The sequence below is a fragment of the Rattus norvegicus genome, chromosome 17 (genome assembly GCF_036323735.1).
Source record: "Rattus norvegicus strain BN/NHsdMcwi chromosome 17, GRCr8, whole genome shotgun sequence".
In the NCBI taxonomy this organism is placed as follows: Eukaryota; Metazoa; Chordata; class Mammalia; order Rodentia; family Muridae; genus Rattus; species Rattus norvegicus.
Genome location: NC_086035.1, coordinates 14468399 through 14485719, shown reverse-complemented (window position 1 = coordinate 14485719; position 17321 = coordinate 14468399). Strand labels below are relative to the sequence as shown.

The window sequence follows — 17321 nt, the reverse complement described above, 5'->3', positions numbered from 1 at the left end:
CCATTTCAACAAAACATTTAAAAGCTCAGGATCGAGATCAGTTCACTCGTGAACATAGGGTAAGTTTAAAATACGCAGATCACAAACAAAAGCATGTGAAGGGTATACAAGATAAAAAAGCACCTAGCCTTAAAAATGACATAATGTCACTTTCCAGAAAATAGTGGAAATAAAGATAATGCTGTATGCGACAAGTCAAGTCTCTGAAGACAAACATGGTGTGTTTTCTCTGCTATGCAGAATCTGCAGGTTAGGAGGAGCCTGGACATAAAAGGGGACATGGAAGAGGGCAGGGCTCTGCTTCCCTGCGATGGTCCACAGGGTAGGTGCTAGGCAGGGGCCTGGGTGTCTCCCTCACCACAGACTGTCCAGCCAGTGCTGCACAGAGTCCTGGGAGATTCAGATTCCAGACGCCTGCAGCCCCGAGGTCTCCATTAGCCAGGCGGCAGAAACAGCATGTCAGTACCTGAAACCTGACCAACGTGATTCAGACAGGATGAGAAGGCAGGTGAGGGACCCATCTCACTAGCAAGGCAGATATGGGTGCCCCTCTTCTCTCCTCTCAGTGGCAGCTCCTTCCTCCCCAAAACTCTGGGAGGTTGTTCCCTCTCTGTCTAGGTTCACAGAACTTGAAGGACATATATGATCCCCAGGACAACCAAACTCTGCTCCTCCATTGAGAATCACCCCCAGTGCCTGGAATCCCTCTCATAACAGAGGTCCTAGCCTCTTCATTTTCAAACACTGTGCTGTGGGGACTCTCTCCCTGATGCTGCTCAGTGTTTGAGAGGAGTAAAGCTGTCCTGACAGGAGACTTCTCAGTGTCTGCCTTACCCCCCTCGTGCCCCAGCACACCTAGAGGTTTCCCTGACTCTTACCTTTTATTACCTTACTTGGATGCTTTGTGTCAGTCCCAGGTCTAAAGCTCATTTCCATCTTGGCTAGTGTCATCGTTGAGGAAGCGCCACCTGCTGCTAGCTAAAGGTAGTGCATGATGAAAGAATAAAAAAACAAAAAACAAAAAACAAAAAAAAAAACCAAGACAATACAAAAGAACAGGAAACAAAAACCTGAACAGGACAAAGCTGTCCAGAAAGCCTCACCACCAGGGTCACTGAAGAGGGCAGACACTCTGTCCTCTGGGAACAGTGCTAGGTGGATAGAAGTATTAGTTCCACAGGCACGCATGTGCGCGCGCGCGCGCACACACACACACACACACACACACACACACACACACACACACTGCACAATTCAGGATGCCAAGATACAATGACACTATACAGTCAGCCGCAATAAACGTTTCGTTTCTCTTCTTGGGTGCACCTGGAGCTCCTGTAATGCTGGCATCACTTTCTGCATGACCCGTGGACATGGGCACAGAGTAGAGTTAATGTGTGTGCACTATCTAAAGGAACAGGAACTGTCACTGTGTCCCTAGGACTTTACATACCTGCTTATAATCCTTGGGCCACACAACATAGTCCAAGATTGGTTCCGGTGAGCTTGCCCCTCAATTTGAATCGGACAGCTAGGTCCATAAACAGAATTCCTTCCCAGGCAAATTGGAGCCAACTTACTCTGAGGAAAGACTCTCTAACAGACTTGGATCTTAGGCAATGGCTCTTAGTGTGGGATCTCCAGGCAATCATAGTCTCAGACTGACTTCTGTCAGAGCAGAGAGTAGGCCTCAAATGTGCATGTGTTGAGGAAGGGAGAATTATTAGGTGACCTGGTTCTTCCTGTTTCTCTTCAGTTGAGGGGTTGGTGGAATCTCTGTGACTGTGTAGGAGTCTGGGTTTCATCAGCAGAGCTGAACCCGGAAGCACTACCACCTGTGTGTGCTGTGTACCAGAATTTGGCAGCATAGAAGAGAAGAGCCCCCTGGTGCCCTGGCAGGCAGATCTCAGGCATGCCGGGCATCACTACCACTGAATGCTGCTTTGGAATCCACAGCCACACTTAGAGGCCAGGGAATCAGGAATGAGCCGCCTGCTACAGAAGGATAGACAGAGCCCTGAAATTTAAGAGCCCCAAGGTGAATCCTTCCAATGCTCTGGACCTGGGTTCTTTTGATAAATGTGTCACAGGAAGGAAGATGATATCTTCCAGAACTTCAGCGCTCTTGTCCAGGACAGACTTGGGGGACCCCTGATAACGCAGGGCAGAGAGCTGGGGTTTGCCCAGAGCTGGGGTAATTTTCAGGTCCAAAGGTGAAACACGATTCCCTTAGGATGAGGGTGACCAGGGTGTTGCCTACACTTCAAGCCTCACGAAGAGAGATGTCTACATCACTCGCACTGAGCCGACGGAGTCCATAACTTGTTCGTAAGAACACAAGTGCTTAGCAAAGAGGCGGCTCAGGACAATTTTGGTCCAAGTCTAGGCGTGATAATGCAGGGTGCTCTCTACTGCCTGAGTCCTTAAGAAATCTGGTAACCTGTGGCTGTCCAAGAAGAGGGAGAGGTGACAACATTGCCCACTGTCACCATCTCCCCCTGAATGTATGCTCTTCCTCTTCTCATTGGCAAACCTAGGTCCCTTGGAACTGGAGAGCAAACTCTCTCTTTAGGTCTGTCCCAGGCTCAGTCCATGGTGGAGGATGTTCCAGCAGAAGCAGCTGTGAAACCCAGGAGGGCACAGCTTACACCTAGACCCCACTGCAGCCTGTGAGAGCATGGCTTAGAGAGGGGCTCCATGCAGCCAAGGAGGGCACAGCTTACAGCCTGGCTCCATGCAGCCTGGCTCCAAGCTGGCCTTCCCCAGCCTCTGCTCATGAAGATGTGAGACAGGCAGGTTGGAGCCTTGCCATCCTATGTAAATTGTTCAAGTGGGGAGGGGGGGTCCTAGGTACAATTTGATTAAAAACTAGTATTGTTTGCCGGTACAGTGCAAACTGATACAGTCATGGTGGAAATTGGGAAGTTTCAAAAATAACTAAAAATACACCCATCTACTTGTGCACACAAGTCCAAAAGACTTTGCATCCTACTACAGAGATAAAACAGCTTATTGCTCTTACATTCACAATACCAAGGATATGAAATTAACCTGGTTGTCCATAAAAAAGGTTGGGGGCTCTCCTCTTCCCAAGACAGCTAAGGAAGTAACAGGCTTGCGGGGAGCTGAAGATGAAGCCTTTGACACCCACTTGGGACAGGGATAATCAGCACAGCCTGCTACAGCAGCTACTTGTGCCACCACATCTCACAGAGCAGCTGAGAGCAGGGTCTCGTGGCTGCCCTTCATGAATCCCCAAGTAGACAACCTCTCTGCAGATCCTCTCTCTGCCATGCTCCAGGGAAAAGCACCCAGCACTTGTCAAGAACTCTCCTGGTCTTTGTTGGTGACTAGCTAAAACCTAGTCTCAGGAATGCTCTTTCCCATGGAACAGGTACAGCAAAGGGCTTGCATGCTCTGGCCAGGCCAGCTCTCACCTCCCAACCTCTCCTTTCACTATGTGCCAACTCATACCGGGATAGGAGACAGGCTGATCTGGCTTCACTCCTCCCTCCTGGGTGGAAAGAACTATTCTTAAATGAACCCCACAAAAGCTGATTCCCTAAACTGAGCTGGCTATTTAGGGAAGGCAGAAGAAAAGCAGCTGACCCCATCCCAGACACCTGGTAGTTGCAAAATGAGACAACAGAGCCCACACTTTCAAAACAGCTAATCTAAGGAAAACAACTGACTACCCATCCTGCCCCTCACAGAACCCAGTCCCCACATCCTGATCCCTGGCTGCAAATCTCCAGTTTTGCGTGCAGGATAAAGACTCTCACCCTGAGGTGCTCTGGTATCCTGGTTCTGAAGCAGCCTGAGCCATGCATCCACCCCACTCCACCCACAAACCATGCTGGAAATCAGGCCTATGACACACACGACTAGGGGAAGCCAGCAGCCTGGTGATTCATCAGACTCTGATGGAAACCTCCACTTCAGCAGCACACACCAACCTTTAGATTCCAGGCCTCCAAGGCACAGACTAACTCTGACAGTGTAGTCAAACAGTAGTACCCTGAGGTATCCAGGAGGGCCTGCTGCAGAGTGGTACATGTGGGATTCGCTGTGGCTAAGTAGGAAACATGTCCAGTCCAGCTCTCACCCTGCAATCCACAACAAAACTGGATATTGAGTCCTGTTACACACCTTGCCTCCACATCAACTCCTACACATCAGGCTCTCTCTCCTTCTCCCCATTCTGCAGGCACTGCTAGATATCAGGGCTTGTTAGATAACCACCTCCCTTTTCATGAAACTCCATGGGTACAGTTAGGTGTCAGGCATTTCAGCACCCCTGGTTCCAGCCATTACTCACTGCTATTTCCTGAACTCCTTCACAGAACAATCCCAGAACTGTCTCACCCGACTGCTGCTGGACAGCAACACAGACTTGTATTTATTGATTGTGCTTGGGCCTTAGCTTGCTACCTCAAACAAGCAGGTGTAACTTACTAACCCATGTATTCTGCTTCACATCTAACATGTGTCCATTGCCTCTCCCTCAGTACATCTGACTTCATGCATGGCTGGCTGGTAAATCTCTCAAACCTCTGAATTCTTCCCACAGTTCCTCTCTCTGCCCAGAAGTCCCACCTTCCCTGTCCTGCGCAGATCTAGGTCTGAAGCTCTTTATTAAAGCCAATCTGAGAATGCCTTAGGCAGGTTAGGATGGACAGAGGTAACCTTCATAGAGTTCAAACAATGCTACCCCATCACAGACGCAGCTGGAGGTCAGACTCTCTAGCAGACTCCATCCCCACCACCACCCCTGCTGGAAACCATCCCCTGCCTGACTTGCCCTCCATGCTGTCCAGTACCACATACACTGCTGTGTCTAAGTATGAGATCCGGGCGAACAAACTGTTGGAGCCATACGTACACAGGTCTGTGCCAGAACCCAGTAACCTACTCCTTTTCATAAAGTGCACTGTTTTTGTTCTGGGGAGTTTTCAGAATATGTGTGCAGTGTGCAGGGACAGGGATGCTGTCTGTGTGTCCACCTTCTGTATGTTTACATAAAAATAAAATAATGTTCCTCTGGTTTTTCCTATCATCCTTGGTGCCATCCTCTCTCAGTGTTTTCCCTCCCTCCCTCATCCCCAGAAACTGTCACAATCACCTTCATATTTCTTGCTGTTTCCCCTGTTTTAGGCACCTGTGTCCTACTATCCCCCTGTCCACTACCCTCCAGCTCCCACACCCTTTGTACTTTCCTGTTTTCTGGGGTGACTCCACTAGAGAGGGGGGAGGGCACAATGCACTTGCCAGGGAAAGACTCAGGGAAGTAGGATGCCCATTCTTTTGGGAGTAAATCAGTGGGTGGTATGGCTTTGTCACATCTGCCTGTGTTCTCTGCTTCCCAAGAGTTCCCCATACTGATTTGCAAAGTGGTTACACCTTGGTATTTATATGGTTTGTTCAAGGAGGATTTAATGTAGACCAAGCTGGCCTCTATTTTGCTATATGGCTGAAGCTGGCCTTGAACTCCTGATCATCCTCCACCTCTCATGTGGTCAGATTTTCAGGGGTTGGGAGAGCTATTAACAATGGCTACCACTTGCCAATAAATGTGAGTGTTTCAATTGTTCCAGAGATGAGGACCTCAGCAGGCAGACGATGGATGATAAAAAGCTAAGCTTTGACAGTCCTCAACCGGATGAAGCGAGAGTTTGGAGCCACTGTATTCCATTGTATGCACCACACATGCCATGCTTGTGGCACAAGCCTGGGATCCCAGCTCCCAGAGGAGACAGGAGATCCGATGTCCAAGGTTTCAAGGTTATCTTCAAATACTTAAGAGAGTTTAGGTCAGCCTGTGACACATAGAGCCCTGCCCTTGAATAAATGTCCTTATTCCATTGTATAAAATCACTGAGGATGACTAAGCACTCTTATCTGAGGTACAGAGGATGACTCAGTGGCAAAGCTCCTACCTGTCACCCATGGCATGTCAGCCTAGATTGTTCAAAGTCTAAGAGAGAGCACTGGGAGGATAGTGACCCATAGAGTGGGGCCTCCATGTGGTGATGGCAATGGGTATGTTAAGCATCATGCACATAATATCCTTTTAATATATTTACATAATTAAACAAAGGATATCATTGAGCAATGGCTACCTTTTATGATGAGCTTGCAAAAACCCTACAAATTTAGTAATCATTAATGATAAGTTGGTTATGTTTCTAACTGAGGAAATATCACACTGCTTCTGCACTTCACAGTCTATTTTAATTTTATATCTGAGTATGGGACTATGGCTTGTGGGAGATCACTGCTTAGCATGCATATAACTCCAGGAGAAGGAAGAGAAAGAGAAGAGGAAAAGAAGGAAAAGAGAAGGAGGAACAGGAGGAGCAGGAGGAGAAAGAGGGAGAGAAGAAATAAGAGGACAAAAACAAAACAAATCTTTATGGAGAAAGCTGGCCACAACGCCTTAACACCAGGGTCACTGAAGATGGCAGACATTGTCCTCTGAGAAGAGAGCTGATAGGAGCAAAAGTGCTACACACACACACACACACACACACACACACACACACACTCACACTAACACACACCAACACACACACTCACACACACACTCACACACTCACACAAACACACACACACACAGTCACATACAAACATTCACATTCACACACCCACAGAAAACAAACACACACACCGCATATTTCAAGATCCAAGATGCAATGACAATAACAAGGAAAGTGCATAAACATTTCATTCCTGTTCTTGGATGCACCTGGAGCTCACTTCAGGCTGCTGTCTCTTCCTGTATGACCCTTAGGCCTAGCCTCACAGTAGAGGTAATGTGTGTGCACTGTTGAAGAATCAGGGACTGTCACTATGTACCCAGGATTCTCTGAGACCTGCTTATAAGCCTGGGTTCACACAGGTAATCCAATTCAGCATTAAGTAGGTTTGCTGCTCATATTTTGGGAACCAAGCAAGATCCATATATACAACTCCTTCCCAGGGAGAGTGGAGCCTACAAACTCTGAAGAAAGACCATCTAACAGGTCTAACTCTTAGCCAGGGGCTCTGAGTGCCAGATCTCCAGACCATCACAGTCTCCAGTCTCAGAATGACTTCTGTCAGAGCAGAGAATAGGTGTCAAATGTGTGTGTGTGTGTGTGTGTGTGTGTGTGTGTGTGTGTGTGTATGTGTGTCTGTGTGTGTATGTCAATCTGTGTGTGTGTGTGTGTGAGTGTGTGTGTGTTTTAGTGTAACTTGTGGGCACACGTGTGACTGTTGAGACAACTTGAGGTATCAGTGCTCTTCTTTTATCATTTGAACCTGCGGCCTATTGGGGTTGTGAGGTTACAGAGGGGGTGCTTTTCCTGCTAGAACAACTCAACATCTGCCCCATACCAGAAATCTCTGTGCTTCGGTGCCACGACCTTAAGCTGAGAAAACTCAGGATGACAAGACCCTCCTTCACTGAGCATGCTCAAGATCAGACTGTACCATCTACCACTGGATGACAACACATGCTTCTGTGTTCAGGGAAGATGGTGCCTTACAAAGTATGTGCGTACTCTTCATGCCTGTGACGGATACAGAGTCTTCACTCTCTATGCCCCATCTCTGTTATTTTGCTTTTGTACTAAGACACAGCTACTGCTGATCACTTACACCATCTCCAAACACAGTACAAGCACACAGCACCTCTTAGAGGTGTGGGTGCCCATGTGCTCACCCACTGTTGTAAAGGAAACTTGACCAAAATACACACTGAACCTCACACAATAATAGTGACAGACTTCAATACCCCACTCTCACCAATAAACAGGTCACTGAAACAGTAATTAAACACAGACACAGTGGAATTAACAGAAGTTATCAATCAACAGAAACCTCCCATACTCATGGAAACTCTTCAACTCTCTTCTCTGTGCTAACTTGTTCAGGGAAAAAATACAGAACGAAATTAGTCTTTCTAGATTTTATGAAAAAGAGGGCACAGCATATCCACACTTATGGGACACAATGAAAGTAGTCCTAAGCATGAAATAAAGAGCACTAAGTGCCTTCATGGAGAAATTTGAGAAATCCTATTCTCCTAACTTCACAGCATATCTGAAAGCTCTAGAACAAAAGAAAGCAATCACACACAAGAGGAGTAGAAGCGAGGAAATAAACTCAGGGCTGAAATCATTTAGAAACAAAGAAAGTGAGACAAAGAATTACCAAACCAAGAACTGGTTCTTTGATAAAAATCAACAAGATAGGGGTTGGGGATTTAGCTCATTGGTAGAGCGCTTGCCTAGCAAGCGCAAGGCCCTGGGTTCGGTTCCCAGTTCTGAAAAAAAGAAAAGGAAAAAAAAATCAACAAGATAGACAAACCGTAGCAAAACCAACTAAAGCACACAGAGACAATATCCAGTTTCACAACATAACAAATGAAAAGTGATACATAAAAATAGAAATTGAGGAAATTGAAGAATCATCAGATCTTACTACTAAAGCCTAGACACAACAAAACTGGAAAATCTAGATGAAATGCATGAGTGTGGGTATGGCTGACAGATACCATACACCAAAGATTAATCAAGATCAGCTCCAGTATTTAAACAGTCCCATAACCCGTAGGGAAATACAAGCAGTCATTAAAATCTTCAACCAAAAAAGCCCTGGTCCAGATGGTGTTAGTGAAGAATTCTACCAGACACTCAAAGAAGACATAATAGCAATACTTGTCAGAGTAGTCCACACAATAGAAACAGAGAGAACACTACTTACCTCATTCTATGAAGCCACAGTTGCTCTGATACATAAACCACATAAAGATCCAACAAAGAAAGAGAACTTCAGACCAATTTCACTAATAAATAAGTGGAAAAATACTCAATTAAATTCTAACCAACCAAATGAAAGACCACATCAAATCCATCATTCCCCCTACACATTTGTAGCAGTTGTGCAGCTCAAGCTTCTTGTGGATACTGTAAAATTTCAGTGGGAGCTGCCTCTGACTCTGTTGCCTGCCTTTGGATTCCCTTCCCCCAGCTGGACTGCCTGCGTAGACCTCATTCAGACAGGACAGGATGCACTTAGGCCTTCTCCCAGTTGATTGTAAGGGCTGGTATGTATCCAAGGTAGGGTGTCCCCTTCTTTGAGGAGAAGGAAAGGGAGTAATGGGGGAGGTATTTGTGAGACTTGGACTGGAAAGATGTACTAGGATCAAGGGATAAAGGGAATAAAAAACTTTAATGGAAAAAAAGAACTCCAGTAGCACAGAAAAGAGCCCAATAAATAGAAAATGAGATGAAATGAAATTAAAAGTCTCTGTTCAAACAAAGATGCTTGCGTTACAGGCCTAGAGGATGGGAGACAATCCCACTAGTGAAATTCCAATGTGGGGCCTTAACATTTAGAATGTACAAAGAATTGCAATTTAAATATCAAAAAACCAATATATGAACTAACAAACAATTTTAAAAATAACTATTTTACCAATTGATCAATTGATCAATTCTTCGCCTTCAGATAAATTCAACTTCAGAATATAAAATGAACTCAAGAAAGTAGCCACCAACAACCAAAATAAGTCACCAAATTATAAGGGACAAATTATAAGAGGATAACAGAGAAGACACAACAGAGAACTTTCAATATCCTTAGCCATCAGATAGATTCAAATTAGGGAAACATTGAGATTCCATTTTACCTAACAACAATGACTGAGATCAAAACAAAAGAGAAACTTGGCCAAAGATTAAGGAAGGGACCCATCAGGAACTGTTAACTGGTGTGTGAACTGGAGAAGCATGGGGGAAATCAGTACAGACATTCCTAAAAGCAGAACTACCATGGGCCCAGGGATACCGTTTCTGAGCATGGACTCAAAGGATGTGGTCTATGACAAGGGATACGTGCACAGCCATGTTGATTGTGGTACCACTCCCAACAACAATTAAATAGTTAAAAATACCTAAATTACTTCTACTAGAGTTTGGTAACTAAGAAAACTGAACATGTCAAGAAGGAAAACACTACTAAGCATGGCAATTATCATAGAAGGTTTAGTTCAGAATTACCCACGTGCTTTCTTATGATTCGGAAATGAATTTCATTATCCTTACCATCCTATACCAGAAGACAATAAAAGTACATTGTTTTTTTGATTATACTGAACAATGACAAAGCTAAATAAATAGGAGAAAATGGAAGTTTAATGTCTGAATGGAGATGAGCTGTGATCACATAATGGACAAACATGAATCTACAGAAAAACACAACCCTACAGAAAGAATTCATAAGAAGGAAACATAAGTTCCACAGAGAAGCTCATTTTCTGAAAAACTAAGAACCAATGGACCTGAGCAGATATCTTCCAGAAGACAAAGGTAAAGTGTAAATTTTGGGTTTCTTTGGAGACCCAGGCAGATGATACTAATGTTTTGCTGGGGCAGACAGGGGAAAGAATGCTTTGCTACAGCGGACACATGAAAGAATGTTTGCCTGAAGCAGACACAGGAGACACATGAAAGGAAACATGATATTTAGAAGGAATATTGATAAGACCCCAGAGACAATGGGATCTCTGGCTTTGGTTCACCTTACTCTGCCTTCCTAGTCATTGCTGAAGAAAAGCTTGTATTGGTCCACCTTACACTGCATTCCTAAGCTTCTCCTGGGGATTCATCTGAGAAGACTCACCAAAGAACCTCGAGGATTCTTGCCATCTTATTAGACTTGGGCCCAACAGGCCAGCCTCCCAGATTCTTCTGAATAGAACTGCCCCTGCTGATTCATGTGTGGTGTCTGTGAGTAGACAGCACTGAAGCTGCTAATTCATGTTTGGTGTTTACTAGGGAACTGAACTGAGTACAAGGAAGATTGAAATGTCCCAAAAGAACTATTTCCAATCAGCTCCCTGTCCCCCCATATCCTAATAACATTCCTCTTTCACTGGTGGGTGGAGGGTCAGAGGGGAGGGTGAAATCTTATAAAAGTAGGTTGAGCAAAACATATGCCTACACCGAGAAATACTGGTGCTCAGAAAGAAGGGACAAAATATGGACAGAGGTCTATTTGTGCCTGATACAGCAACAGGATTAGGAAGAAGGGAAAGGGAAAAGACACAGCAGGTAACCCTGGCATGGAGGCTGGGGAGGGGCAGTGGCACCCTCTCCCCTGGCAGGGGCCCTTTGTGATGAGGAGACCACAGCTGTGTGATGTGGCCTGAGCCCCCTTGAAAAGTCACATGCTATACAGCACAGGTCAGTGGCCTGTGACCTGCACTGTGGTTCAGAACATGGAGAGCTTTCTCAATCTGATGAATAGCATTATTTACTCGTGGGTGAGCCCCAGCACCATAGACACAGCAATAGACATGAGCATTGCCATTCTGTGTGGAGCTGGGCTCTATTTCCTACTGACCCCCTTCCTGAAGAACCTCCCTGTGTCACCATGTGAAAGTGAAACGGACATCACAGAGGTGAGGAAAGCCTTGGTTCACATGGAATAGAGAAGCTGTCTGTTGTTCACCACTGCTGCTCTAACTTTTCATAGAGATACAGGTGCACTGACAATTCTGGTATTTAAAAAAAGAACCATAAATATAAGAATTTAATTTTTAAAGTCTGGTGGGTGATAAGGGGCTGCTTCAGATTGTCCACAGTAACTGTATTGTCACATGACCAAGGAGGACCATGAATTTTTCAACGGCAGATAGTTTCATTGTTCTTGTGACTTTTGGAATTCTGGGAAATTTTTGGAGGGTATATAAAAGCTAGAACCTTGAGAGGCATGGGGGGTTCTCGTTTATTGGGCATTTCTAGCCCTTGTTGGTATTTGTGGTTTGTTAATTAGTTGTGTGAACAGAAGAAAAAAGAAGTCATCCTGGATATCCTGATAGTAAAGGTCAAATTTTCACCAAGGACATCATCCCCTGTAATCAGCAGAATAGTTCAAGAATAATGTCTCCCCCTTAACCCTCTATCCTTCTTCTCCTCTGTCTGGTGTTAGGGGATAGAATGGGTGGTAGGAAAAGGGTGGAGAAGGATGAAAGAAAGAAGAACCAACAAATTAGCTAAAATCTAGCTACAGACAGGGAATGAGAAATCTCCAGAAAGAGTCTGAATGGGTTAGCAGGAAGGGCATAGGAGAGTGTGGCCCTGAGGTGTCTGCCTGAAGCTCTCAAACCATTGGTAAGAGGATGCAGAGAGGGCACTAAGTACGACTCTGGCTACTTGGAAAGACTGCATTTCTGAGTTGCTGAGGACGCAGAACAATCTCAGTGCAAGGCAATCCGTCCTCTGCTCAGGCACTTGGTTTCAATTGTGTTGAGCTGATGTGAAGCAGGTGATAAGACCAAGGGCTCAAATCAGGGCTTGAGTCTCCTCTCCTCTGAGGAAGCAGATATCACCTGAGACCAGAGGCAGCTGCATAGTCTGAGGAACACTGACTGAGGACATCCCTGGTAACTGTGGCATAGGAAGCCCCTTTTGCTGCCTTTCCAACAAGGCAATAAGGAGATGGATTTATGTACAGTGTTGAAGAGGCAAGGAGGGATAAGAGAGATCTCCCTGGGAAATTAAGATTTCATGTATTATAGGACCAAAGAAAACAAGTAGCTTGTCAATGAGAGAGGTAGAAGGGGCCCCAACTAATTTGTGTTGTTTCTAAATGGCAGGATTTGAAGATGAGGCAGAGAAAGACCAGGATGAAAATCACTACTGTCAAAGGTAGGCTACCGTTTCTTAGGGTTGAGATAGTAAATCTGGCCTATCCCTCAGTGACCAGGGTCATGATGTAAACCCTAGGACATGATATGCAGAACAGAAGAATGGCTTCAGGGAAGGAATATAGATTCAGAAAACACCCATGTTTGTGATAGAAAGAAACTGTGGTTGACCTGCGCTGAGTGCTGCACATGGGAATGTTGTTCAAGGCACTGCAGTGATTCTGTGCCCCTTATGTGGGAATCCCACTTCCACCTGAAAACGGGGAGCTTCAGTTCTCCGACCTGCAATTCCCTTTCACATAACTGAACCTGTGGCCCTTGCCTTATTGTAAGAGGAATGACAGGAGTGGAGGGGGGAAGGAAATTTTAACGGGCAGATAAACTCCCTCCATTCCCCTTGTGCACACTCAGTGTTCTGTCCTTGCACTATGGGAGTTGAGCATTCCATTCTTAGCATGGGGAGTCATGAGAGACGCCTCAGTCCTAGGTGTTCTCATTCCTCATATTTTTTACATGACCATCTCCAGGTTGCAGAGAAGATGGAAAGAATGTGGAAGAGACCAAGATTCCATCACGACCTATGAAAATGTAAGAAATATCTGGCTTGTGGAATTTTTCATGCCAAAATGTATGATAAGGGTCTGGGTATCTTCATACTGAAGATGTTATGCAGAGTGGGATGGGAAGACAGGCCTCTTGGGTATCACACTGAGAGACAGGATTTATGGAGGCAATGAGGCCCTATATGGCTATAGGTGCCCTATTTACACAGAGTTGTGGACCTCTTGTTCTTCTGATTGTTGCTGATGCTTTTGCCTCCTTTCTTTTGCACTTTCAGCAAGCAACTTCCCCAGGACTCCACATGGCGTCCCTGGTGGAACCCTCTTCAGAAAATGGAACACCTTCCTCTCTTTCAGTTGTTGTCTTATCTCAAGTTCTTGGAATATCTTATACACAAGGAATTTAGTCACATTTTCTGGGGCATATCCACTCTGTTCTCTGAGTCGGTCCTGGCTACTGCCCACATCTTCAGAAGCCCTTCCTCAACAGAACATAAAACCATGAGGTTTTGTGATGCCTGTCACCCTGGCCAAGCTCCTTCCCAGGCTCAAGGACCTCCAGAGTGTTCCCAAGAACAGCCATTGCCTGCACAACTTGTGACACCAAGCTTGTTAGCTGTGACAAAGGCCCAACTAATGCAAATCTTCCCAAGCTCTACACCAATCAAAACACCTCCTTGTTTCAAGAGGCAGGCCTTTAGAAAACCATATCCTACCAGTGATAAAGGGATACAGGTATCCCTATCAACGGAAAAACATGCCTGGCAACATGGACAGTATTGGAACCCCACCGAAGGTGATGATATCCAAAAACATCAGGCAGCCTTTATGAGACCAACTCAAAACTTGACCCTACACAGTGAGGCTATCAGGTCAGGCTCCATCCTTCCTGAGCATTGGCAGATGGCCCACAAAAATGAGGGGCCACAGAATGAAGGGAAGGAAACTAATGTGGGACAAGAACAAGGAACCCCCATCATATTCCTCCCATCCTGGAGGCTGGCCCAGCTTCAGGGAAATTTTCCAGCATACAGTCATTATTGCAAGAGCAGGCCTCTACTCTCCCAATCTGTCCACTCATCCATCCTCGACCACAAAAGGTACACGTGGATCAAAATGAGGGGGTCTGTGCCCGTGGAGGTCCCCTTAAGGGAGGTCATAGAAAAGAGTGAAAAACATACCACCATCAAGAAGGGCATTGGTCTTGGGAGCAAGCACCTGCCTTGCACTTCAAGCAGCATCCATAAAAAGGGGCTGAATCCTAGTATTCCCACACTAAGGTCAGACGAACTGTCCTACATGAACCCTGCTGAATATCTTTCCATGGATGACTCAAACACTGAAAGGAAGCTGGCATTAGATATCACAGAACTTCCAGTCAAACACAGAAGGAAATCATATCTGCAGATCCTTGAGACAGAGGATCTCACCACACCTGGAGTTCCAGCCTCAAACCTTCCCCAGGTTGTGTTTCCCTCCTCCCCCATCTGTGATTCCAAGGAGGAATACTACTCCAAGGCTGCCACAATCCTGGAAAATTTGCATCACCAGGACCCAGGAGGGACAAGGGTAGAAAGTGCGTTAGCTGCCAGGCTAGAGAGTGCTCTGTGTATGCACTCAGCTGCAGAGGTGCAGGAGAACCAAAGAGCCCCTCAACCTGATGCCAGCCATGGGCCCTCAAAAGCTCATCCAGATTCATGGCAGAGTCACCTGAGTAGTCAGCAACCTGATTTCTGCCTCCAGGCTCAACCCCAGCAGAACCGGACCATCCAAGGAAGTGAAACAGGCAGTCTCCAACAAAATACAAGCATAAAAATTGACAAGTATCTACCATGGAAGGGGTTTCAGTATGTGGACTCATCTCAACCCTGCTGTCGTGTGATAGTGCTTGGTCAGGATGAAACCATTCCACCCTCAGCAGCCAAACCAAGCAACAGAGTGGAGGTGAAAGAAGAGCCATCTGCATGGACAGTGAGTCTGGGATCCAGTGAGGTTCACAATGGCCAATCCATCAATATCAGTCGCAGGGACTTTGAGTCTTCACAGCCCAACCAACATCCTGGTCATCTGCAAACACCTACCCTACAGCACTCAGAGGACTCTGTCCAAAAACCACAATCACACAGTAAGATAGACCTGAAATCAAAGGAGCAGGCACAGCCCTGGCCTGTGAGTCACGATCCAGATGTCCCCAGTACAGTACACCTTGCCAAGGTCAGCTTGCCTTCACAGCACCTAATGCCCAGCTTTCAAATTACATGCCAAAACCCCATAACTACCCTGGCTTTAAGTGAAGATTTAGTGAAGAGACATGAAATGCTGGAAACTGGAGAGATATGTGTCCCAAAGGAAAAAATTGAAGTGAAAGATTTCAAGGGGTCCCATCCCCAGAAAGAGAAGCAGATTACTATAAGATCTAGAGCCATAAGCCAGGGAGAACGGCTCAGGAGGGTAAGTCCTTCCATCCAAAGCTCCACCCAGATCACGGATACAACCAAGACTTGGATTCCAGGGAAAGGGGAGGTTACTTCGAAAAGTCCTTGGGATAACATCACAGGGACTGCTTCAAAATATCGAACCTCCGGCACAAAATACATTGGACAGGGGGATTTCTTAGAGAATGTTCTCCCTACCTCAGGTACTAAGCAAATACAGGAGGTTGTAACAAAAAACAAGGTCCTCTACAATACAGTAGCTGAAATACAATCACTTGTGAATGCTCTCGTCCGGATCACGGAAAACACTGAAGAGTACCAATCAAAGGTACTAGGGTGTAAAGTGGAGTCCCTGACATCCCAGCTGGATGACCCATCCCACACTCCTGTGGGTCTGCATGATACAATCCACAGCAGAGCAGTAAACAGACTGAGCTGTGATCATGTCAGCCCTGAGATCATTAACTTCCCCTTTACATATACAGGGATTGAAGACCAACTACAGTCAGGGATTGAAGCCCAGAGAGCCTGTGACCCAGGTAAAATTACAACAAAGGTTGGAATAGGCTGTTGGCCACATAGCAGCCTCGAGGGGCACAACCATTCCTTCAGATACAGAGAAATTACAGACAAACAGCAGTCAGGCATTGTCCATAAAGCCTTTGACACTCATCAAAATACAAAGAAAGGAATGGGCTGTGCCTGCTTTCTGAGTCCCAAAGAGAACCATCCAGTCAGTCAGACGGGAACTGACTGGTCCTCACATTCAGTTGCTGCCCAGCAAGCCTCTGACACCAGGTACACCTGACCAGGACAGGGCAAGGAGCAGGTGGCTCTGGCCATCCTTTTTCTAGAAGGTGTCCCATCTACCCATCCATTGTGTCCCCCATGCTTCCTGGTAATAAACTTGGTTTTGTACCTGCAAAGAAAGATTTTTCTTTTTCGGAGCTCTTCCTCCTGCACTCATGGCTCCTTCCCAGATAGGAGCTGCTTCCTTGTAAACACCCCTGCCTTTCACCACAGTGGTTTCTGTCTTACAGTGATGGAATAGCATATTTCTGCCTCAGTGCAGTTCATGGAGAGACAGGGCAGGTGGGAAGGCACAGTCACTTTGAGGTGTCATCGACATACAGTACATCATTTTATACATCATTTTATAGTTATTATTAAGCATCTGTCATTGCAAAGACAACAAAACACTACATTTTTTTAGGATGAGCCAACCCCGTAAAGACCCCACCCAGGTCTAGGTCCCAATGTGTTCCCTTCATTTTCCCACCTTGATGATTGTGTCACTGTACACACAATGTGCAGAGACAGCAACTACAAACATTTCATCCTTGTTACAAAGGTACGAAAAGCTCTCCCTACATTCCCAGGACAGACATAGAGAATTCCTATCCCAGGAGTTCGTACTCACCTTGATGTAGGCTGAGTCCATATTAGTATTTATTACAGCCTGTTCAATAGGTCAGTAACTGTCCACAGTCTGCCTTCCTCTGTGACTAGAGCCAGAGCCAGAATAGAATGTGCAGTCTGTGACCATAGGTGGTTACTGAGGGCCATGTCACAGAGGCCTGCTCAGTAACACAGGAAAGATTGCAGAGAAACCAGAGACATCCCAGTCAGTCC

The 17321-nt window shown here is 45.9% G+C and overlaps 1 protein-coding gene across 1 annotated transcript; it reads left to right on the top strand.

Moving 5' to 3' along the window:
- The first annotated feature begins 11216 nt into the window (after positions 1-11216).
- LOC120097801 (spermatogenesis-associated protein 31E1-like) lies at positions 11217-16619 on the top strand. The gene is made up of 4 exons (XM_039096321.2): positions 11217-11446; positions 12644-12695; positions 13222-13282; positions 13533-16619. The coding sequence occupies exons 1-4, from the start codon at positions 11264-11266 to the stop codon at positions 16495-16497; spliced, it is 3261 nt and encodes a 1086-aa protein (XP_038952249.2). The 5' UTR covers positions 11217-11263; the 3' UTR covers positions 16498-16619.
- Positions 16620-17321: the final 702 nt, after the last annotated feature.